Source organism: Halichoeres trimaculatus, unplaced genomic scaffold, assembly GCF_033239565.1.
Source record: "Halichoeres trimaculatus isolate MK-OKI-2021-1 unplaced genomic scaffold, fHalTri1.1 fHalTri1_scaffold_13, whole genome shotgun sequence".
NCBI classification, from domain to species: domain Eukaryota; kingdom Metazoa; phylum Chordata; class Actinopteri; order Labriformes; family Labridae; genus Halichoeres; species Halichoeres trimaculatus.
In genome coordinates, this window is record NW_027437191.1 from 2,228,907 (window position 1) to 2,252,386 (window position 23,480).

At 42.4% G+C, this 23,480-nt stretch overlaps 1 protein-coding gene and 1 pseudogene across 1 annotated transcript in view; one reads left to right on the top strand and one right to left on the bottom strand.

The window, feature by feature from the left end:
* Positions 1-17,005, top strand: part of snap25a (synaptosome associated protein 25a) — a 38,537-nt gene extending 21,532 nt beyond the window's left edge. Inside the window, exons 3-8 of the mRNA XM_074684697.1 lie at positions 1,395-1,436; positions 4,417-4,465; positions 8,071-8,188; positions 12,349-12,468; positions 13,492-13,636; positions 15,397-17,005. Coding sequence (XP_074540798.1) covers positions 1,395-1,436; positions 4,417-4,465; positions 8,071-8,188; positions 12,349-12,468; positions 13,492-13,636; positions 15,397-15,465 — 543 coding nt within the window. The 3' untranslated portion in view covers positions 15,466-17,005. The remainder of the gene's footprint in view (positions 1-1,394; positions 1,437-4,416; positions 4,466-8,070; positions 8,189-12,348; positions 12,469-13,491; positions 13,637-15,396) is intronic.
* Positions 17,006-17,180: 175 nt separating this feature from the next.
* LOC141802273 (uncharacterized) lies at positions 17,181-19,886 on the bottom strand (annotated as a pseudogene).
* Between the last annotated feature and the right edge of the window lie 3,594 nt (positions 19,887-23,480).

Below are 23,480 nucleotides of genomic sequence, written 5' to 3' on the forward strand. Positions count from 1 at the left end.
AGGTATAGGTATAGTCACCGCTTACTATTCACCCATTACTCAAATACTTGCCCACGTTCCACGCAGACAGAAAGAACTATTTAATGACTGTGCAACATGATTATTGCAGGCTAGTTACGGTTTCTTATGATTGCATAAACACTAAAACAAAAGAATTACAAAAATGATCAGCACCGGAGCAAAACATTGAACCAGATTTCCACCACTATAAACACAAATTCAGCCTCACATTTTTTTATAGAACAATACACAAAGTGATTTGCGAAACACTAAACACACTTGAATGCATCAGACACAGAAGTATATAATGACATCACATCCTTGTAACCCCAAAGCACTGATTGACAAATCAGCTCACCCAGAGCCAGTTGATTCAACACACACATCAGATGTGTTAACACATGATTGCTTGATTGTAGACACACCAACCAGGTTTGAGCACTATAAAAATGCAGCAGGTGAGTTCACCTGCTTTCAACCAAAATGGGGGAAGTCAGAGGAAGAAGAGTGAGGGTGAGAAGGGGAATCTGTGGAGGACGAGCAGGAGCTAGAGGTAGAGGAAGACCTGAAGGAGGAGAATATGCTTTGTTGGGATTGTCTATGTTGACTGATTTTGGTTATATGAAGAGAAATAAAACATATATTTTTAATAGTCTGCAGCATTGATCTTGTGTTTGGGGAATTTACTATGTTGTATGTTTTCACTTTCTCTGTGTACTTCACTTACAGCAATCTAATCACTGAGACATAGAATAGCTAAAAGTGTTTGAAGTTAAACACAGCAATGTGTAAGTGGTTCAAACAGAGCTAAGCCTTATGAAATGTGTGTGTGTCATATGGTAACATTATATATCTTTTTTAAATGTGCACATAGTTTTTACAAGAGTGCTCTGGACATTGTGTGCATGTGTGTGTGTGTGTGTGTGTGTGTGTGTGTGTGTGTGTGTGTGTGTGTGTGTGTGTGTGTGTGTGTGTGTGTGTGTGTGTGTGTGTGTGTGTGTGTGTGTGTGTGTGTGTGAAAAGAAAATTTATTGTCACTCAATTTACCCCAAAAACATGTTGATGAAACTTTGATTATTTCTTTATCATGTACATGAAGTTCAATTTGTTTACTATCAAGATTTTTTTCCCAGCGAAAAGTAAAATGAGCCTTTTTTATGAAAGCTCATTTATAGTCATACTGAAGTGCGCACAGTGTTCTTGAAACACATATGAGGTTTGATTCATTTTGTGTCCCTCTGGCTGGCCGAATCCAGCTTGTCAGTGATCATTCCTGGTACAGACTGGAAACACCTCACCCTGGTGTCACTCTGCTTTCTTTCTCTCTTTCTTGTATCAACCTTTTATTCATCACTCTGATACTCAAACTAACCATTTTCTTTATTCCTCCACAGTCCCTGGAGAGTACTCGTCGTATGCTGCAGCTGGTGGAAGAGGTGAGAACAACAAAATCATTTCATAGTTTCTGAAAAAACTGAACTCATTCTGAATCGCTTTTAAAAAAAGCTGCTACATCCTGTTTTTGTGCCGGGATCTTTTGTGCCCGGCTTTGGTCCTCTCAGGGGCGTGGAGAAAGCAGGATTCTGCTGCTTTAGCTGGATTTTCATTTCAGCCATTTTGGAGGAGAGGAGTACCTCCAAAGAAAGAAACAGGCCCACAGTGTTAGTATACTGCAATAAGATGTACATATTCTGACTTAGAGCTCTAAACAGTAAAGAGAGGGAGCAGAGAGTGGCTCTGCAGCTGCTCACAGGTTAAACCACTGAAGAAGACTCAGGTGTTGGATTTTGAATGGTTCAGCATCAGCTCTAAGAAGCTCTTTGTGTTTGTTTAGTCGTTGCTGTGTGATAAGCAGGTACAAAGTGTTGACAAAGAGGGTGAGATTTGCTCTGTCGAGGGAAAACATAAGATTTAAGGTAGAGTCTTATTTCTGCTGCTATTGAAGCTGGTTAGTATATGTGGCATTTCAAAGTGTTACAGGGACCATGACATGCCAGAAAGGGACTTTAGACAATACCCTGTCTTCGAACAGACAGATCACATTCTGAGTCTTTTTACACCAGAGACTCACAGCAGCTCCACCTGTGCACTTTTAATTCAGCCACGGTTTAGTATCCATCCTCAGTATCTGAATTTTTAGTGCATCGAGGCATTGCAGAGGCAAAACATGCTCAATGTGTGAACACACCCACAGCGGGGGCTTGATGCACACACACTGCCTGCTGCCCCATTTCATAGTGTCTCAGCCACTCACGTCTTTATCACAACCTTCAGTTCACCTATCTGAGAATTCATCTGACTGCCGCATGTCTTTCAGACGAGGGTCTGATTTGTGGTCTCTCTCGCAGACCGCCCACTAGTGGGTCAGTTCCTGGTCACAGTGTTGATTTCTGAACTCACTGAATCCTATTTTGAGATGCATATTGTTACTTTGATGTTCTTCAACTTGTTCTGTCTGTTTCTTCATCTTAAAAACAATTCCATGCAGCCACTACAGGAAAAACAGAACATAGACCCTATAAACAGCACATTACATAACACACTGCATCACCAAGGCAGCAGTATTAAGTGTGTCCTGGTTTGCTTGTCAGCCTCAAATCAGCACTTTACTTATTTTACCAAGTAACATATCATAAATGAGTGAATTCTGCAAGTCACGCATATTTGTTAGAAAAAAAAACAGCATCAGAGAGAAAGAGAGACATGTGCAGGCAGTCCATGTAGATTTGTGTTGCCTTATATAACATTCAGGCCAATAAATAACGTTTTACTGCGCTGAGACTGAGAGGCAAGGAGAAAAAGGGGCAGGAAGACCGGGTGTCCCTCCAAAAAGCCAACAGAGCTGGAAGGAATCAAATGAAGAGCAAAGAGTACAGGGAGAGATGCGTGGACAGCTAGCAGGGATGGAGGGAGGGGTGGGGGACAAGCTCTCTCTGCTGATCTCAAGGTCATTGATCATCAGTGGACGCATCTCATCACACAGCCCCACTCTCAACACGCTGCAGGAGGAGAGAGATGAACAAAATGCTGCTCATGTTTCAAAGACAGCATCACACCAAGAGGTGGGACGTTCAACTGCTAACAGACACTTTTTTTAATGGAAACAGTGCTGTCTGTACCTCTTCCTCCCCTCCCTAATTACATGGCTTAAGAATTAACTTCTGTTTTTTAATAACTCACTCCTGATTAAAACTCTAAGACCAGATGAAAAATTGTAAGAATTTACATTTCTCACTGTTGGGTCTTAAAAGGGTTCTAGGTATAGTTTCATAATTTAAAAAAAAAGGAGATATGGGAGTGAGACAAAAGCATTGGGTAAGTAATTTATAACAATTAAAGGTAAATAGTCTGATTATCAGCTGATCAAAGTTTAAGACCATAGGTAAAAAACCTGAAACCCCCTGAAATAGAAATCAAAGTGTTGAAAAGGAGTCAGTGATGAGGAGCTCCACCATTCTTGTTGATCACCGCACGCTTGATGCCAGTGTTTCCAAGAGGCCGTGTGAACGTTGCTCCAAGTGGTGAAGATGTCTACATGGAGGATCATCCACTGTATGGAACTGATGTCTATTTCTGTAAACGTCCCTCTCCATCCATCCTCAAATGTTCTCAGTGTGATTTAGATCATGGGAACACACAGGATGGTCCCAAAGAGTGAACTGATTCCTCTGGAAAAAGTCCTTTGTCAGGCGGCCACTGTGAATTGCAGCGTTGTCCTGATAATACAAAAAAAAAAAAAAAAAAAAAAAAAAAATGTCATTCCAACACAGAACAGATCAGTCATGAAGGGCCCCCTGCAACATGTCCATCCAGGGTTATTAATTGTGTCATTTGTACATGAAAACCCAATGACACGTACTGCTGTCAGCAGTGCTGTTGGTGATCTCTTGGGAACTATTCCCAGCTTAAAGCACAACAACCAGATGACCACTGACTTCTAATCAGTAGTGACCTCGGTTCTGATGTGAGTGGAGCACATAATGTTATTTTTGTATGAGGAGAACAAAAACAGAAGTCAAACGTGTTTATCATACATTATTTGATGTTTCAGGTCATGTTCTGTTTGATGTCAGGTGGATTAATGCTATGATTAGCGTTAGCGCACAGATTTAGCTGAGAGCATAACGGAATTAGTGTTAGCTTAGCATCAACACATGACACAACCTTTAGGACAATTGACCCAAACAAGGGGTTTCAGTGCATTAGAGAATTTGAAAGAGCACAGAGTGGTGTGAAAAAGCAGTTTAATCAGAAGTAAATCCGTGCACCATAAGCAAACGGAAAGCAAAAAGGTCACAACAGAACTGCAGTAGCCACTGATCTAACCCGCTGCAGCCTCATACCTGACCTCTATTTCTTTTATCTTTTCCCCCACCCTCACCCCCTCATCTCTACCTGGATCTCTCCTTGGAATAGAGCAAAGATGCTGGCATCAGGACTCTTGTCATGCTGGACGAGCAGGGAGGTAAGACTGCAAGGGGGCAGATACAGGTTCATCTGGATTACTATTTATGAAGCTGTTCAAACAAAGCTGTTCACATTTAATAAGATGATTTCATGATTCTGTGTTCAGTAAAAGACCTAAATTCCAAATATATCAACAGACGGGGTGCTATTGTTTACATAGCATTATCAGAGATGTTTTCATCATCTTCCAAAATTTTAGCTGATGAATTGTTTCATATGCAGTTTCTTGTTTTTTTTTCTGTAAATGATTTTCTCTTTTCTGATTCATTGTTTTTGTTTTTGATTTGGTTCTCTGTTTGGGTTTTGATTTTCTGCATGGTCGGTTTGATGAAGCGCTCCTGTTTAACTTTGAACCGTTTTCTCTCTTTAGCTTTCCTCAGCCTTTTTTTTTCCTTTGGCTATCATTTCTTTTTCTTTTTGTGTTTGCCTAACTGCTTTTGGTTTGCCAGGGCTTTTTGATTTCCATGAGCTAACGAAGCCAGCAGAAGATTTCTGAAGTGCCAAATTATTTCATGCTAACCACTGCAGTGCCAAAACCTACAGCTCAACGTGGAGATAAAGCCCTTACTGTCCAGAAACCAGTGGGGTCAGGTGTTCACCCTTTGGCAGCTGATGGCAGGGTGGATCTGTCTGTGCTAGGGGCTTTCTCAGAGTTACACCAAAAAGTATTTGCACCTTAAAAAGATTTGGCTTTCCATTTGATCCCAGTAAGGTTTACCATTAGCTAATAAGCTCAGAGTCAACAAACAATCACAATTATCTCATCCCTCTCTGCAATGCAAGCAGAAACATCATCCTTTTTATTCTCCATGAACCAAATGTTAGTGGTGAAAGATATGATTGAGGTATTATATGTTTTCAAATTTGGCTCCATCCCTTTTCTTGTGAATGACATAAGAAATGCAAACACAGCATATCTGAGAACATCTTCGTATGCCCTGCCATCACAACAACAGTCCAGGGGTGTAAAAATACAAGAGGCAGATCTAAAAGAAAGAAAGAAGAAGAAAACAAACGATCGATTTAGCTGGTAGTGACAAATTTGTATCACTTCTCCTTCAACCCATACACTGATTTGTACAATCCCTGGTCAGGTGCAGAATAAAAAGGTCAAATGAGCAGCTTCAAATTATGAAAGGGAACCCTCCTCTTCAATTAGCTGGAAGTGGAGCTCAGTCCCTCACCTCTCCTATTGGCTGTGGGATGTGTAAACTGTCCACCAATCCCTTTAAAGGGAGCTTTAATTGCACCAGTGTGATTGTGTATTCAGGGAGATGAAAGCTCTATCCTGTTAGCGAGCGTCCATTTATCCCCCTCAGCCTCAGTGTCTTCTGAGCTTTCTTCCACCACAGGATCACCACTCCAAGAGCAATTTCTGTGGTTGACTGGACACGCAAGTGGTTGCAAGCCTGAGCTGACTTTTGACCCAGTGTTATTGATTTTGTGCGGGCAGAAGCCTGTAGTGAGGCTGACTTTGATTCTGTTGTGGTTTGCTGTGGGTAAGGTTAATATACAAACAGTGACAGCTGATCATTTTTCTTTATAATCATTCTTAAATGAGCACAACATGACCAAGCTTTTACCCCGGCTCCCTCTGATAGCACAGATACTTCCCTCTCATGGTTTGGCTCATAATCTTTACAGAAATGCATGCCAACCAGGGATTTTACAAAACAAAGCAAAAAATGTCAGTGAATGGCTTTTTGAATTCACTCCATATTTAACTGTGCCTCACCCCTTCATAATATGCCTGCACTCTTCTTCCTTTAACCACAAGCAGGTTAATTCTTATCACAACAGAAAAGTCACCAACCACCACATCAGCATGACTGAAGCCCTGATAGTCACCAACCAGAATCCAGTTACACGCACATTCCTGCAGATTCTTGGATACTTGCAAAGACAGACAAAGCAGTGCTGTTAGGATTAATCAGAATGTCAAATGTCAAACCTGGTACAGGAGCCAACAGCAGAGAACGATTAAAACCACTGACGTGCATGAATTCACATTTTAAGTTCTGTCCACCTGCTCAGATGCAAGTCTCAGGAACTTTGGACTCTGAGTAAAAAATTTATAAAACAGATGTTTGCGTGCCTTTTTTTTAATCCAATGCTTAATTCAAAAACAGTGCTAAGACAGCACATGAAATATTGTCCATAAAAGAAATGGTTGGTTTTATTTAGACTTTAAGACGTTGGACGTAAAGATTTTTTTAATTATTATTAAGAAAGGTTTTCCATAGATTTTTACAATTTTATATATATTTTTTAACTGTATAATTATTAACAATAAAAAAGCCTCAATGGTTTTGGATTTGGCCTTGTAGTTTCAATGTATTTTTTGCACAATCCCAGTAAAATTTATTTCAAAGAGTTAGTACAGGTGCCCCCATGGCTAAGTAAATAGTGGTGGAAGCTCATTCTATGGTTTTAGTTTGGACTATTTAAGACTTACTTTTTTGCATGTTGCAGCAAATAAAAAGCAGTGGTCCCTAACTGTCACCCTGAAAAAAAAAACAAACTAATATTTAAAAAAAGTTTTTTCAAAAAGACATACATGATGCTTCAATGTCAAACCGTCAAGTCAATTTTTGTTGAGTTGAAAAAAATGTAATATGTGTTTTAAAATAGGTTAGAGAATGTGAACACAAGGGATCAGTGTCCTCGCCTTATTCCCTTGTTCGGACACATCACTGGAACAATAAAGAGAGCAGTGAGACATTTTGAGGTGTTAATTTGTTCTCTTTCGTAAATCTGGATACAAGTATTGAGACCAATAATAGTGTATTATATAATAACATATAACTCTTTGAGCTACCTCCAAAGGTTAAAAATATTGCATGAGAATCTGTCTAAAGCTCATTTATCAATGCTGCAATTGTCTGTTTTTTATGATAATCTACACCCAACAGCTCGAATGTGCTCATTTGCAGCACACAAATGTTCATATTTAATGACTCGTCAATCTGATCCTCGGCTTGGATTTAAAAACACCAATTTACAAAACTTTGGGTCAAAATGATAAAATGTTTCCACTAAATCAATGCGCTGAAACATAGCTAACACACACACACACACACACACACACACACACACACACACACACACACACACACACACACACACACACACACACACACACAGTTGAATATACAGTTTTCTCAGTTATTGCTCATCATGACTCATATTTCTGTCAACCAATCAATAAAATTCATTCCATTACTGTCATCCTTTGTCCTGACCAGAGCAACTCGATCGTGTTGAAGATGGCATGAACCATATCAACCAAGACATGAAGGAAGCCGAGAAAAATTTAAAAGATTTAGGAAAATGCTGTGGGCTTTTCATATGTCCATGTAACAAGTAGGTACTGACAACGTGCCCCAAAGGTCCTTTACATATGTGGTGGCGTCCAGTTTTTCCTCTTTTTTTTTTTTTTTCTTGTTTCGCATTACTTTCTTTTGTCACAGTGAGTGTCTGAAGTTGTTGTCTTCTCTCCTTTGTCCTTTCTTTATCTCTCTCTTCTTCTCTATCTTCTCTTCCTCTTTCTCTTCTCTTCCTGTGCTTCGTTCTGTGGGGGATAAATGACTTGTGTTTAATCAGAGCAACTGGAGCGCATCGAGGAGGGAATGGACCAAATCAATAAGGACATGAAGGATGCAGAAAAGAATTTGAACGATCTAGGGAAATTCTGTGGTCTTTGCTCCTGTCCATGTAACAAGTAGGTGCTGCTTGCCTGCCTGCCTGCCTGCCATTAAGAGATTAGAATAAATATCAAAGGAATCAAAAGAGAATGGAGGTAGAAGTGACATCATGACGACCATCAGCCAATAGTCCGCTCTTCCACAAGTCAAAACCTGAAGCTGAACTTTTATCTGTGTGGACACAGGAGGCCATGTTGTGCTCTTAGATCATCAAACACATCGAACACAGCGAACACTTAAAGTCATCTGAAATTTACACCTCTAACATTTCGTCAGAGGGAGAAATAGGATCACACTTTAACAACTGAAAGCATATGCTCCTCCTCTAACTGTGTGTGGTTTTTGTTGTTTTTTTGTTTTGTTTTTTTACTTTGTATTACTTTTAATTTGATTAACTTGACTGTTTAAAATCTCAAGTGCAAGTAACCTAGTCTGACTTTCTAGTGATGGAGCTGGTTCATATCAGGCATTATGGATTTTTCGTCAACACCAGCTGTTTTAATTTCACAATGAGCTGTTATGAGTAGAACCGCCACACAGTTTTACCTTATTACACCAGCCAGGCAGGCAATGCCTTGGTGTTTGATCTGACTGCGCTAACTTCCCCACTGCCTGCTGAACTTTAAAGCTGCTATCACTGCAGTACAATGAACTAGAGCTATAATTAATGTTTACAGAATAACAGCACAAGAGTTATCACTCGTGTTTTCAACCAAATGTAGACTTCAGTCAAACTCTGAGGCAAGTTCAGGCAATGGGAACACATATTGAGGGTAATTGTGGGCACATGTAGCAGCCTTTAGTTATACTGGATGTTCAGCCATACATTAGCCTCTGAACATCACAGCATCCCTGGATTCATAACCAGTCCAAACTACTTGTATCTTTGCAGCTGATTTTGCACAATCCAACCAGCCATGCACATATGGATCAGGAAGATTCAGGTCCTTTTAGAGCCATCCTCAAAAAGTCCAGTCCTTCACATAAGCACTCCTTTGCTTAGCCAAGGCCATGGTTTATCTTTAAGTGCCTCTCTTGACACACTTGTGTCAAGTGCAATTCTCCAAGGGCTCTACCCTCTAAGCTCCCACTTCCCCAAAGACCTTTGTAATACTCACCAACAGTACCTGCAGCTGCAGCCTCACTGGTCATAACCATTGATTCTCCAGACGTGGAGTGATTTCTTCAGCTTCTAATACAAAGTGGCCCTCCAAACATTAAAATGACCTCAATTCAATCAAAGAGCAAAGAGCAGGGCTGTGGCTTTCCAAAGCATCTTGGTAGTCTGATCACTTCATCCGTTGACTCCCCCTGGAGGTCTGTTGATCTCGGTACTAAGATGCCTTTGGCCAGCCTGGTCCAGATCTGTTTGACACTTCTCCTCATCTGCATGATCTCTACCACCACACCACTCAAACATTAAGTACATCTTCACCACTTGGTGATAAGATAAGAGACCTTTCTGTCCCCGAGCACCCTCCTCTTCCTCCCCCCACTACCATTTTGAACCACTAAGTGCCAATGACATGGAATGAGTGGAGAGCATGATCCTCTGAATGCTCATGCATGCATAACGATGCAACTCACAGCAGGACTGCTACATCTGATGATGTTGTTATTTACAGTGACGTTGATATTGATGATGGCGATGATGATCAATTTTTTTGTTTTAATTACACAAACAAGACAAAGAAGGTTCATGTTTGTAAAAGGGGATTACACAGAGAAGTCATGGTGATTTTTTATTTTTTTTAATTGAAAATACTAGAAAACAAGGAAAGAGACGAACAAATGAAACAGACACTGCATTAAGTGCTCAGAACAGATTTCAAAAAGAGAGGCATTGAACACTTCATTGAGAGACAAAAGTGACAAAGTCTGATACATTGAAGGCAAAGTGAGAGTCATGTGAGTCATCCTGGGGAGATAGAAACTGGGTTAGGACACATGCGCAGTGAGGTTTCTCATGTTAGTCATGTGAAATGGGTGCACCATGCTGCTCTTCATGTCCTGTGCGGTACTCTTGACTCGACATGACTGAGTGTAGCAATCCAGCACACCGCCTTGTTTTCCTTCTGCTTCTGCTACAGCTCCTCTGCAGTGCCACCTCTCCTGCAGAGCGCCGAGCTAAACTCCCTTTTATCTGGAACTGGCGGTTTCAACATTACTGTTCCTAAGCTGCCTCTCCTGAGGGGAGTTCGCTCACATGTAGGTCAGCCATATCAGATAGTGGCATGATAGCCTGCTGGGAGGTTAACTCAAACTGAATGCACACATAGATGGACGCTAGATAGACAAAGACGACATTTTTAACCCACCATTCTAACCAGGACAGGCTTTAACCCCTTCAACAAACCAGCTGTCTCTCAGAATTGGCTGACTTCTGTAGACGCTTTTGGATCCTGACTGTCTTAATGGCACCATTAGTAAACTTTGATTGTTGAAAAGCTTAATTTTCAGTCAGCAAATGAGTTAAAAAGATTTCAGTTTTACTGTAGGGGCCTTTAATACTTCTAAGATCTAATCATACTGTCTGATTTGAGCTGCAAAGCTGATTAGAAAAGTGCATTATATCCAATCTTAGAGTGCAGGGAAGAAAACTGCAAATGATGATGGACTGGATGTCACGAGAGGAGAGGAGAGGAGAGGAGAGGAGAGGAGAGGAGAGGAGAGGAGAGGAGAGGAGAGGAGAGGAGGGGAGGGGAGGGGCAGGGGCAGGGAGGGGAGGGGAAAGGAGGGGAGAGGAGAGGAGAGGAGAGGAGAGGAGAGGAGAGGAGAGGAGAGGAGAGGAGAGGAGAGGAGAGGAGAGGAGAGGAGAGGAGAGGAGAGGAGAGGAGAGGAGAGGAGAGGAGAGGGAAGAGTATAGGCAAAAATAAGTATCAATATAAAAAGAGAAAAAAGGGAACAGACTCAGGGAACGGACTCAGACATGGGCAGCATGTGTGTTTACCACACTGGTGTGTGTCAGTAGGGACAGGGAGCCAAGCATAGCTTTGCCTCAGTCCAATTCTATTAATAAAGCCATGTAGGAGGCTGAGCAATCACCATCTCTGATACAGCTAAAACACATTCACAGAGCATGCTTTGGTTATGCAAAAAAGCAAAACAGATCCTTTAAAAATGTTGAACAGGTGCAGAGAAAATATGTGTGGAAACAGGACTGAATGCTCATGAGTGTGAGTGATAAGCTGCCTAAGGGATAAAGAGTGTCCGCCTTAAAGGTCTTCAAAAGGCCTAAAAATGTGTGTGTCACAAATAAAACACAACACTGTCTGAATGTATCCAAAAAACAAACAAACAAACAAAAATAAAACAGAAGAGCCTTAATTCCACTCATCAATCTGATTCTTGACTCCGTTAAGGGCAGAAGAGGATCCAGATGGATCTGACTCCTACCTGACATCCAGGCCTGTCTCAAGCTGTGAACCCTGAAGCAGAGACAGTAACAGATAAAGAGTAGAGAGCAGGGGAAGGTTAGAGGTGTGGGTGTTACAGCAGGGGTTAGTATTCTCTGTTAACTCACTCCAATTTCTTTTTCCTTTGTTTTCTTCTGTCATTTGGCAGTTTGTTCTCCACGTTAATCGCCTGACAGTCTCACAGTCCTGTACACTCTATGTTTTGTGTGTCTGCTACAAGCTTGTCTCTTCTCTGTTTTCTGTCACACCAGGACGTTAAAATGTTTGGGGGATGGGGGCGGTGTTAGCATTTCAACCTCACGAGAGTAAAAGCATGATGGCTTACAAAATACCCAAAAGAAAGAGCATTTTCCTTTATTTGGTCATATCACATGTAGAGGCTTTGAAATGCATGCTAAGGACAAACAGAAGAGACAGATGTGACTTGTGCCTGATTCTGAACAGTATGTTATATATCTATAAGATATAACATCACACACATTGATATCATGTTAACATCTGAAGGAGTCTGAACTTACTTAACCCAATCTACCGACCAGTCTGTGTCTGCTATGCTTTGCTTGACTTAGTCTAGTCCCTATCATATATTTATGTGTCGTATGCATGAAGTCAAATAACACCTATGTATCAGCTGATCCCACCTCAAATTCAAGGCTTTCTTTGTAAATTTGACTGATGGGAATCCTGCCTGGTTGAGGTAAATACTGATGCGTTTGAGTAACTGGGCCTCCTCAACCCTCACCTCCACTGTTGATGGACAGGATGAAGAGCGGAGCCAGCAAGGCCTGGGGAAACAACCAGGATGGTGTGGTGGCTAGCCAGCCTGCCCGCGTGGTGGATGAGCGCGAACAGATGGCCATCAGTGGAGGTTTCATCCGCAGGTATGAGAGGCTGAACCCTGGAAGATTGAAGCTGTTTGAGGGGAGCTCAGGGAAGCTAAAGAAAAGTGGAGTACTTTACAATTAAGTGGCAAAGACGCCTTAAGAATGTCAGGAGCTGAATTATTTTTGTAGCACTTCTTTGTCTGGTACATCAGTAGTATTTACTGAGGTGGTTAAATAAAAAGTTTACAAAAGCAGAAAACTGCTTTAACCTCAATATTATAAAGAAATCTTTAAAACTAACTTTTAAAAAAGCCACTTAAAAATCATTTAACATCATTTTGGCTGTGGACATTATTTCTAAACTATCAAAATCATGTGTCTGATTATAAACATCAACAAATCTTTTATTTACAGCAGCTGGTTATGCGCGATAGAATCTGAGCTATGTATTAGTTATGTGTTCAGTCTGTCAAGTGTAACTTTATTTTCTCTGTTTCATGTTCTTTTTCAGTTGACACAAAATTGTTTTCAAAGCTCAAAGCTAGTTTTTTTGCTCTTTTAATAAAATTGATCCAGATCTGAAAATCCCCCTCTCCCCATTAGAATAAGCAGTAAACATAACATAATACTAACTAACTAACATCAAATTAAGCAAACAGCTATACCATAGATCATGGTGTTTTTTAAAACCTGTTTGAAATTGTCAATTGGCTGAAGCACCTTGTAAAAAAGAAATAATGAGCAAGCTGTTGGTAATTCAGCCTACAAAGAAGAAACTAGGGAGTATCACATGTTATATGTAAACACTGGTGCAAAGGTGTTTTATATTGCCCAAATGGCTGCTCTGAGATCAGGGATCAGACACAGGGCTTTTCGTCTGCCAAATAAGATCAGAGGGAAGATATGGAAGGGAGCACCTCAAAGGGTGCAGGCATCACCTTCATGAGTCCGATCAACGTCGCAATATGTGTGGCCTGTGTGGCCTGGTGTTCAGATGTCACACTGCTTAAAAAAACCTGTGTGTGTGTGTGTGTGTGTGTGTGTGTGTGTGTGTGTGTGTGTGTGTGTGTGTGAATTCAGGGTAACAGACGATGCCCGAGAAAATGAGATGGACGAGAACCTGGAGCAGGTGGGCGGCATCATTGGTAACCTGCGTCACATGGCTCTAGACATGGGCAACGAGATCGACACCCAGAACCGCCAGATCGACAGGATCATGGAGAAGGTATCACACATCAGAACAGATAGATTTGATTTATCCTGTTAATTGTGCACTCACATTATAATGAGTACGATCTGTATCTGCTAATCTAGTTTTTTTATTTCCTATTGACTCATGAAGAAGATCTGAGTAAAGGCTCGTTTATGCTCAACGTTACGTACGGATACAGACAGAGCCTTCTGTCCGTGTCTTGTGTTCATTTCGTCCGTATTTCTGCACACTTCCATGAAGCTTATGGATACGGACCAAATGGAGCAGTACGTCTGGAAACCGTGGGGGCAGTGTTGCTAATACAAAGCTTTAGTGAGACACAAAGAAGAAATAACAATGGCGGAACTTGCGTGATGTATTTTGCTGCCTCACTGACACTGCCAACCATATGTATATATTAGAATGCTAGATGTCTTAAGGCGAAATTGGCAGCATCGTCACTTGGCGGCCATCTTGGGGCAGTGGACTGCTCTTGTGTGCTGTACTGTAGTCGGAGGCAAGGTAGATGCTTTACTCACTTAAACACCCGTAACTCACTGAATTCTTGATTCTTGATTAACAAACAGATTTCAAAGTCCATACTCCATTGACTTTGATGCTGTGAGTGATCAAGCAGCCCTGTCCCAAAATGGCCACCAATGTGAGGACATTGCTTCACATTGACTCACAGCATGCAGGAGTCAGTTAGTGTTTGTATATATCTATGCTGCCAACACTGCCTTCGTTTTTGTCTCTTATACATTAGCAGTACCTTCCACACAGTTATCCCACTTGTTTTTGAGTTTCGTTGACATAAACTTTTGACTCTGGTAATGCCAACATATAGAACACATGAAAATATGTGAGTAGTGACGGTAACATCGTTTGAAAAGAATGGCGACATCTTCGTACATAATGGGAGCATAAATGGGCCTTAAGACACAGAGACAAAAGCTAGCTGGTCACATCTTCTTTGACATCTGAAGGCTATTGTGAAGTTGTTAAATAGACAAAGACTGCTCTCTAAATCCTTATACAGGACCCAATGTGGGAGCACAAGGAAGAGCACATGACAGCTCTCATTTCTGGAGAGTATGTCAGCATGTCTGACAATAAGATAAGAAGTCTTTTAAGCACAGGTGTCTGTTTATCTAAGATGTGACACAAGCCATAATATGACAACTATCACCAGAATTTCTGTCCTGAGTACTGTAGTAAAACAAAATTTTCAACAAAATGTTCTGGAAAAAGCAATTTGTTCATCCTTTATTAACCTCTCCACATAATTGGCTCTAAAGCAAAGAAAACTATAATGTAGTACAGCATAGCACAGTATAGAACTGGATTGTATAGCAGAAAATAAATTACTAGTGTAGTACAGTATAGCATAGCATAGCATAGCATAGCATAGCATAGCAAAGCATAGTATAGAATAGAATAGTATAAAATAGTACTACTCTACCATACAATACCATACTATACAATACCACAATATACTTTTGACAACTACTATCACTGGAAGGCTCTCAGTTTGCTAAACCAAGAGTGTGTTGGTAGAAAAGCATATGCTTATAATTTGACCCAGATGTATGTTTGCTTTAAGCTAACTCAGGTACAATGCTGTAACTTTGATTTAAAGTTGTCATCCCGTCTGTTTACTAAATGGGGTGATTTAGAACCAATCAGTCCAGTATTACAGAGTTGTGAAGAAAATGAATATTTCAATGCTGGAGGAATTAGTGGTAAAAGCAAATCAATCCCCTTCTCCTGTGTCTCTCTCCTCCTCCACCCAGGCTGATTCCAACAAGACCAGGATTGACGAGGCCAACCAGCGTGCCACAAAGATGCTGGGCAGTGGCTAAACGCTCACAAGTTTAGAGCGTTTACTTCCCGCGCCGCACGTTGTCAGGCGCTGACATGCTTTCATCATGGTATTGACCTTCTAGGTTTGCACACATGCACATATCACCTCCCCTCCCCATTGTAAATGTTGTTCTGTGTGTCGTCTGTCGAGCTTTTTCAAGATGATTGTCCTCGTAAAAAGATTATTTCTTATACTCCGTATATCATTCTTTCCAAAGGTTGTATATAGTGCTGACTTGATGGCTCTCTAGCTCACCTGTGAAGTTTTTATTCTCTTTATCAATATATATATATACATATATCATATATTATAAGATTATATATATATATATATATATATATATATATATATATATATATATATATATATATATATATATATATATATATAAAGTACATTGCTCTGGATGACAAGTATATAATAGGAATGCTATTCAAGCTGTTTGTTTGATTCTTTTTCCTTTTCAGTATCTCAGTATTGTCTTAGTAAACTGTGTCATTCCATTTAGGCTACTGTCATGCTCCTTATTTTGATGTTGTTCCGACAAAAGGGAGAAGATGATGGAAAAACAGGAGTAAAGATTTACTGAGTAGTGATACAGATGTAAAGGTTTCAAAGAGCACTTACAATCAAAAGGCAGTTGGTACATTTTCCTTCATTGCAATCATACTGAGTTACTGTTTAGACAATGTGCAACTAGACTCTCTGTAGCTGTATTAGACATTGCATTCCAAGTGATGTGAATTGTGCGTTCTCTGCATGACAAATGGTAGATTTTAGTCTTATAAATAAAACCTGTCTGAAAAATATATATAAAAAATGATAACATGGCAGTAGGAAATTGACAAAATGCATGCTCAGTATTAGGACACAGTTGAACGTTCCATACTCCTGCAAGTTTGCAATAGTGCCACTCTTTTTGTCTTGATATATTTACCGACTGTGACCATCTCGTTGTAAAATAATGCAAAAGGGATCAAAAAAGTGAGTTCAAGATGAAAAAATGAAGACTTGGGGTTGTATTGCAAAAAATGACCTGTTTTCTAAATGATTATGCAGTTCAATGATGATGATGTTGACTATGTGCTGAAAGATGAGGACTGGTTGTGTACTGTATCATAGGTTTTGGATGCTCTGAAAAAAAAATAAACGTTTGCAATGTAAAGCAAAGATGCATATTTCTGAGAGACCTTACTTTTATAAGAAGACTGTACCTGTAAGTTTATTCTCCCCGTGTGGTTTGTTATTGGTAAAATAATAATAGTACAAATAACAGTAACTATACTCTGAAACAAAAAACATCAAGAGGGTTTTTGTTGCTTCTGTACTTTAGAGCTATGCACACCAAATCGCCAAAATGCTGAGTAGTTAGAGTAAGGTGATAAAATACCCGAACTTGAATGACACAATAGGCTAAACCGTGAGATTGATGTCCTCAACGCATGTAATATTAAAGACTCCCTCTCTGTATCCTGTCAGTGTGTGAAGTGGTGGACATTTTGTAGCTAGCTGAATTGATTAAAAGTAATAAAACCCTTGTCCCAGTGGTGTCTGTCTTTATTGCTCCTGTTAGACTAGAGCGTGATATGTGAGTCAACAATACATCTTGCTGATGCGCTGGAACACATAGTCAGTGATGTAACCTGGGGTCACGGGGGGTTTCGGGACTTTCAACATCAGACACCCTCGCCCAGGCAAAACGACCGGAGGTGATCAGACTCCGGCCTGTGTCCCAGCAGCGTTCATCCACAGATCACCCCTCTTAATCCAAAGCCATCTCGTGGCTTTTTCTGCAGCGTCGGTTGCAGACTTGATGGCCTTTTTCTTTGCCTCTCCGGTGAAGCCCAGCATGGTGAGGACTTTGCAGAGAGATCGCCCTGCGAATCCTCGGCATCCCACTTTCAGGGGTTCGCAGTATGTTTTCTAGCCTTGGCTCCTGCATTCCTCCACCAGCTCCTGGTACTTGGCACGCTTTCTCTCATTTGCCTCCTGCAAGCATTCTTCCCAGGGAACTGTGAGTTCCAGAAGGAACCTAATGGGCTTAGGCTTGCTCTGGCCCTTGGTGGTGTTGATGGCCTTGGCTAAGCTCTCTGCAACTGCCTTCAGCACTTGGTCGTGGCGCCAGCGATAACACCCCTCTCCAAGGGCTTTTGGGCAGGTGCTGAGGAGATGTTCCAGGGATCCCCATATTGGGCACTGGGGGCAAGATGGTGTCTCTGCTTTGCCCCAGACATGGAGGTTGAATGGACTTGGTAGGACATCATAGACAGCTTGGACTAGGAACCTGATGTTAAGGGAGTCTGCTCTCCTGATGTCGGGCCAGGTGATCTTCCATTGCAGAACATTCTCCCATTTAGTCCATGCTCCTTGTTGTCTCATTCCCACCATCCTGCTGGCTTGTCCTTCCTTCACACCTGCCCACACTTCCTCCTGAGTGAGGTGTTGCCACTCTTTTCCCTGGGCCTTGTCCACCCTGATTGATGGTGGGAAATAGCTAATGCCTGCGCATCCTGAGGCTATGGACCCAACCAGTACCTTCTGCCTTAGTCGCGACTCTGCCACTTCCGGAACCTCCTCAGCCTTCCATCTCCGGCCTGTCCGCACCTGGATGCCAGCAGACGCCACCTTCTCATCCATGGATTCTCTGTACAGCAGGGCTTCACAAGTTGTGGTCACCATGAATTCTTCAGTGAGTCCACTGAACAGGAGTTTTAAGATATTACTCCTGCCATACAAGGCAGCACTGCTCAGGCTTCGGGGTAGGCCAAGCCATCTGCGCAGGTAGCTGCTGATCTTTCTCTCCAAGGGCTCTACAGTTGTGATGGGTACTGCGTACACTAGCAGAGGCCGCAGGATGCAGGGCAAAATGGAATGTTGATACATCCAGGCCTTGAATCTTCCTGGGAGGCCAGATCTGTCAACACATCTCAACCAAGCTCCTTGCTGGTTCTCTGGATGGATGTGGTGTCTTTGAGGCTGCAGTCAAAAAACTTCCCAAGGCTCTTGACAGACAGGTGGATGGATGGGATAGTGGCTCCAGCTAGAGAGAAGCGATACCTGTCCGTCACCAGAGACCTTGATTTTACAGGTTTGAAACTCATCCTTGCCCATGTGATGAGCTTCTCTGGCCCTTGTAGAATCCATCTGCTGCCTGGAACAGATGTAGTGGTGACAGTTAGGCCGTCCATGAATGCTCTTATTGGGGGCTGCCGTACTCCAGATTTTGTCACGGGTCCCCTACACTCAACCTCCGCTGACTTGACGATCATGTTCATGGAGAGTGCAAACAAGATGACTGAGATTGTGCAGCCTGTTATTGTGCCTTTCTCAAGCCGATGTCAGTCTGATGTACTTGATCCGGCGGTGACTCTTAGCCTGAAGTTGTTGTAATAGTCCAGGATAAGGTCATCGACTTTAGTGGGTACATGGTGTTGCAGGAGGGCAAGCTTGACGAGTTTTTGAGGTATGGAGCCGTACGCATTGGCTAGGTCAAGTCACAATATGGTCAGGTCTCCTTTCCCTTCTCGAGCCTCTCTGATGAGCTGCTTCACCACTCCTGTGTGTTCAAGGCAACCAGGCACTCCAGGGATCTCACCCTTCTGTACAGAGGTGTCAATGTAACTGTTCTTCAGAAGGAATTCTGTTAGGCGTTGTGATCAGACACTGAAGAAAATCTTGCCTTCGATGCTTAGTAGTGAGATGGTCCTAATCTGACTGATGTCCTTTGAGTTCTGTTCCTTAGGGATCCACACGCCCTCTGCACATCTCCATTGCCCTGCGACTTGACCCCTCCACCAAATCACCCTCAACAGCTTCCACAGGTGTCAAAGTAGTTGTGGACAGCATTTGTACACAGTGTTTGGGACGCCGCTGGGGCCTGGGGCTTATACTGTTCTAGCTCTTTTCACGACCTCCTGTATTTCAGCCCAGCTGGGCTCCCTCCTTACAAACTCCACTGCTGGCGTTTGCAGGCTACTGAGGGCCCTCTGTGGTCCAAGCTCCTGGTCCCTCACTGGGTCGCTGAGGGTGTTGTGCAGAAAGGTATTCTGTGCATGTGTTGAGCACATGAGGTTGCCACTCTGCTTATCCCCCAGAAGCTTCTTGGGTGAAGGTGAAGGTGAAGGTGAAGGGGTTGGAAATGAAAGCAGCACGCTTCCTTGCTCTCTCTTTTCTGAGCCTTTGGTGCCCTTCTGCACGACGCAGCATCATAAGCTTCTTCCTCAGGATGTTGCGAAGTTCAGCAAGGGGTATCTTCTCCTCTTCAGCTGCCACCTTGTACTGCTTCCCGAGGCTCTGGAGTTCTTGGCGTAAGTTGTGGATTTGAGTAGCCCTACGATTCAGTGTGTACTTGGTCCTTGCGTTCTATCTTTCCTTAAGGCCAAACCTCTCTGCTTCGTAGCTGACTATGATGGCTGTCATGGTCTCGAGGCGTCTGTCCACTTCTCCCTTGGGGGTGATCTCCAAGATCTGGCTTACGTCGGTGTCAAACTGGGCCCATGCTGCCTGGTTGTTGGATGAAGGCCACTTAATTCACTCCTGATGGGATGTTCTGCAGGGGTTTGTTGGAAATGAGGTGAGTTGTATGACATACATCTAAGTGTCACTCCTACTCTGCTTTCCCACACTGCCTTGCAGGGTACCTCTAACTGGGTGCTCAGTATCTTCCCACACTGTTATCCTGACAGAGCTACTTTTTCCACGCTGCCTTACAGGGTACCTTTAACCGTGCACCAAGTCATGTTACCACACTGTTATCCTGACAGGATACATTTTTGCACTGCCTTACAGGGTACTTTTTACTGTTCACCTCAGTTAGTTTCCCATACTGCGATCCTGACAGGGTACCTCACAGATAGTTTGTCACTCTCAAATGATGTCTTTGTTCTAAATTCCTCAAATACTTAAACTACTTTTTGTTGGAAATGTGATGCTATCAATCTGACCAAAATACACAAAAATTATTAATCTGACTCCATTCTCCTCTCACCTCTTTCCGCGCAGTTCGTTGATGGGGAAGGATCAGGAGACGTCCTGGTTCTCAGTTGAACACAAATTTATTAACAATATGTCAAGAATATGCATTTACAGAGATCTCTGGTGCAGCCTCATTTCCCTGTTCCCTACATGTTGCAGAGACAGTTCATGAGACTGACCCCGACTCTCTCTCTCAGCACCAATATATAGTCACTAACAGAGTTTCTCTAAAGAATGTAGGTTGAGTCATCTTCTTATTGGCTCTCCAGGTGTTGTCCCCCTCTGATTGGCTGCTGGCCGTCTTCTGGCTCTGTCTGTGACTGGCATTCATCAAGTGGGTGATCAGCCCCCCTTCACTTATCTGTGGAGAAACTGTTAGACACACAAATCTCGCTTCCTTCCTTCCTTTAATCGTTTACCTTCCTCACTTCGACTGAAACACCTCAACTCTAATAAAGTAATTGCTGACTTGTGTTATTCGTGTTACACAGTTACTTCTTTTTATTATTGGGTATAAACATTAACTTCACTTGTGGTCAATCTCTACTCTGGGTGCTCCATAAAATCCCAGGAGTCCCCAGCCCCCCTCAAGTGTCCTGCAATGCATACCAACAACAATGAGCACACGTGTACAACCAAGTTAGTAAAAGCACATCTGTATAGTATTGTTAATAAAAACATGTCTACATGGGCTATATATTCTTTCAGGTTCCGAGGCTCTGCTGCTTGGAGGGGCTGGGCACTGTGGGGTGCTTCCTGGCCGGGCTCCTCCTGCGTCTCACCAGGATCAGGTTGTGCGCTGCAGTGTGTTCCCTGGTCCCTACACCTCATCCTGGCCAGATGTATTTTGAGGCCACGTGAGTTCTTGCACCCTTTTCCGCAAATGCACTGTGCATTCCTAGTCGAATTTCCATTGCTGTGTGTCGATACCGTGAGGTCCGTCCGGATGGGGCTCTCATTCTCCCCCCCTTGGGCTCCCCTGGGGGTATATCTCAGAAGGCTTATCCGTAGCTAGTTTGGATTTCTCCCTCACGGCAGATGCAGGTTGGGGTGCTAACCCTCCCTGCCCCGGTCGCCGTCTTTCCGAGCTGTCAACTGTCTCTCCAGTTGTCACCAGACTGTCCCTGGTTGCCACCCTGTTCCCGAGTGTCACTGGCTAGGCCAGATTAACAAGTGAACAATACATCTTGCTGATGCACTGGAACATATCATCAGTGATGTAAAGAGAAACACCACTCACAATGTGCTTCTGTGCATGTAGGATATTACTGATGTGGAGCACTGTCTATCCTGATCTCCTTTCCTTCACCACTCCTTAAAAAAACATTTACAATCATTCACACACTTTATGCAGAGCCATGGAAGCTGGGCACAGGTGTTCATTCCTGAGACAATTCTGCACTGATATCTGTATGAGGTGAATGCTTACTGCTCCTTGGTGAAAAGGAAACAACTAGGAAATAGTGCTCCCATTAAGGATCACACAAAAGCCCTGTTTCCACCAATCAGTCTGGTAGTAAGGTTTGGTACAAGTTGGCTCGGTTAAGCTTGGGCCTGTATGCGTTTCGACAGAAAACCGTGCCCCCCACTTCAGTAACATAATAGCGTGACGTGATAGCAGCACGACACACAGTGTACCCTGCTAATAAATCCAATGAAGAAGAAAACGCAACACAGTAAACAAAAAGCAACGATGGAAGACATCCAGCAATTCATCCTCTTGTGATTGGCATGTGGCTCTTTGATACAAAGTGCAATCAAGCTTTGTTTTAAAGAAGGCTGTGTGCCACCAGGAGAAATGCAGCTACCGTCAGGAATTTGGGGGTCTATCCCCGTCAGTGGAAATAACGTGAAATGCATGCCGTGCCAAGACGAACCGAACTAAACTGCTTGCAAACCAAGAAAGACATCAAAGTGTCAAGACCAAAGGGTAACATAATGATCATTAAGAAAAATGAAGCCTATGAGGCAGCACTACTAGTTGGTATTTAATGAGCATCTGGTTGAGTCTGGCTTTAGAAAGACCAGAAACCATGTACACACCAAGCTGTGACAGTGTCACCAAAAAAAAAAAAAAAATGAAATAAGGGAGGAATTATTGTGAATGAAACGAATGAAAGTTCGATTAATGAAATTAATGTGAGGTTTTCAGTATGATGAAAATAAATCCCTGTTAGAAAAATGTAAGATAGGATGGGGTACCTGTTGTAATGTCTCCTGAGTTGGTTAATGGTCAAAAAGAAAAGAAAATAAAGGATGAAATCATAAAAAGGGGACGTGGCAGGGAAGGGGCGGAGAGGAGATCGCGAGGGAAAAGGACAATGAAACCCGCGTGCCTATGGAAAGGGCCTGGAGAATAAAACAAGTAAACTGTAAGACTAAGTTGCAATAAACTTAAAATAAAATGACAGGAGAGTAATTACTGGTGACAATCCAACATTCCTACGGATCCCCTCGGATAATCGCTTCCTGGGACCAAGAGTGCACACGGAAAGACGTTTCTAAGGATTTAAGTTTGTTCCAAGTACGGTGAGAATGCCTTTATTTTGTACTTTGCATGGTATACCAGTGGGGTTTTTTTGGGGGGGGGGGTTGTTCCTGTGTGGATTACTTGCAGGGATTCACTGCGGCTTCTGTTGCGCAATTGGTCCAAAAAACTGTGTGAAAAACAATTTAAAAGGACTTGTAAAAGGACAAGCGGGGTATTTTTCGTTGGACGGGGATTGTTACATAATTTAGGGTTGAAAAAGACTGTTGGGGGCTTTTTCAGCGCCGGGTGCGCAGGAGAGGCGTTCATCGTTTTGATTAAACTGCAAACTTTTTAAAATTTGAATACAGTCTCTTGAGAATTCATTGTTTTTTTTCTGCATTTAACATTTATTATTTGAGTCTACTTAAAAACGCTTTGGTGGCAGAATTTCTCAGTTTCCTAAAAGTTTTCCCCCTTAAGTGTTCCAACGCCGACTCGAGAAGGGTTGTGTCGTTACAAAGACAAGCAAAAAAGAAAACAAACTTTTACAGCACTAAAAACATATTTAC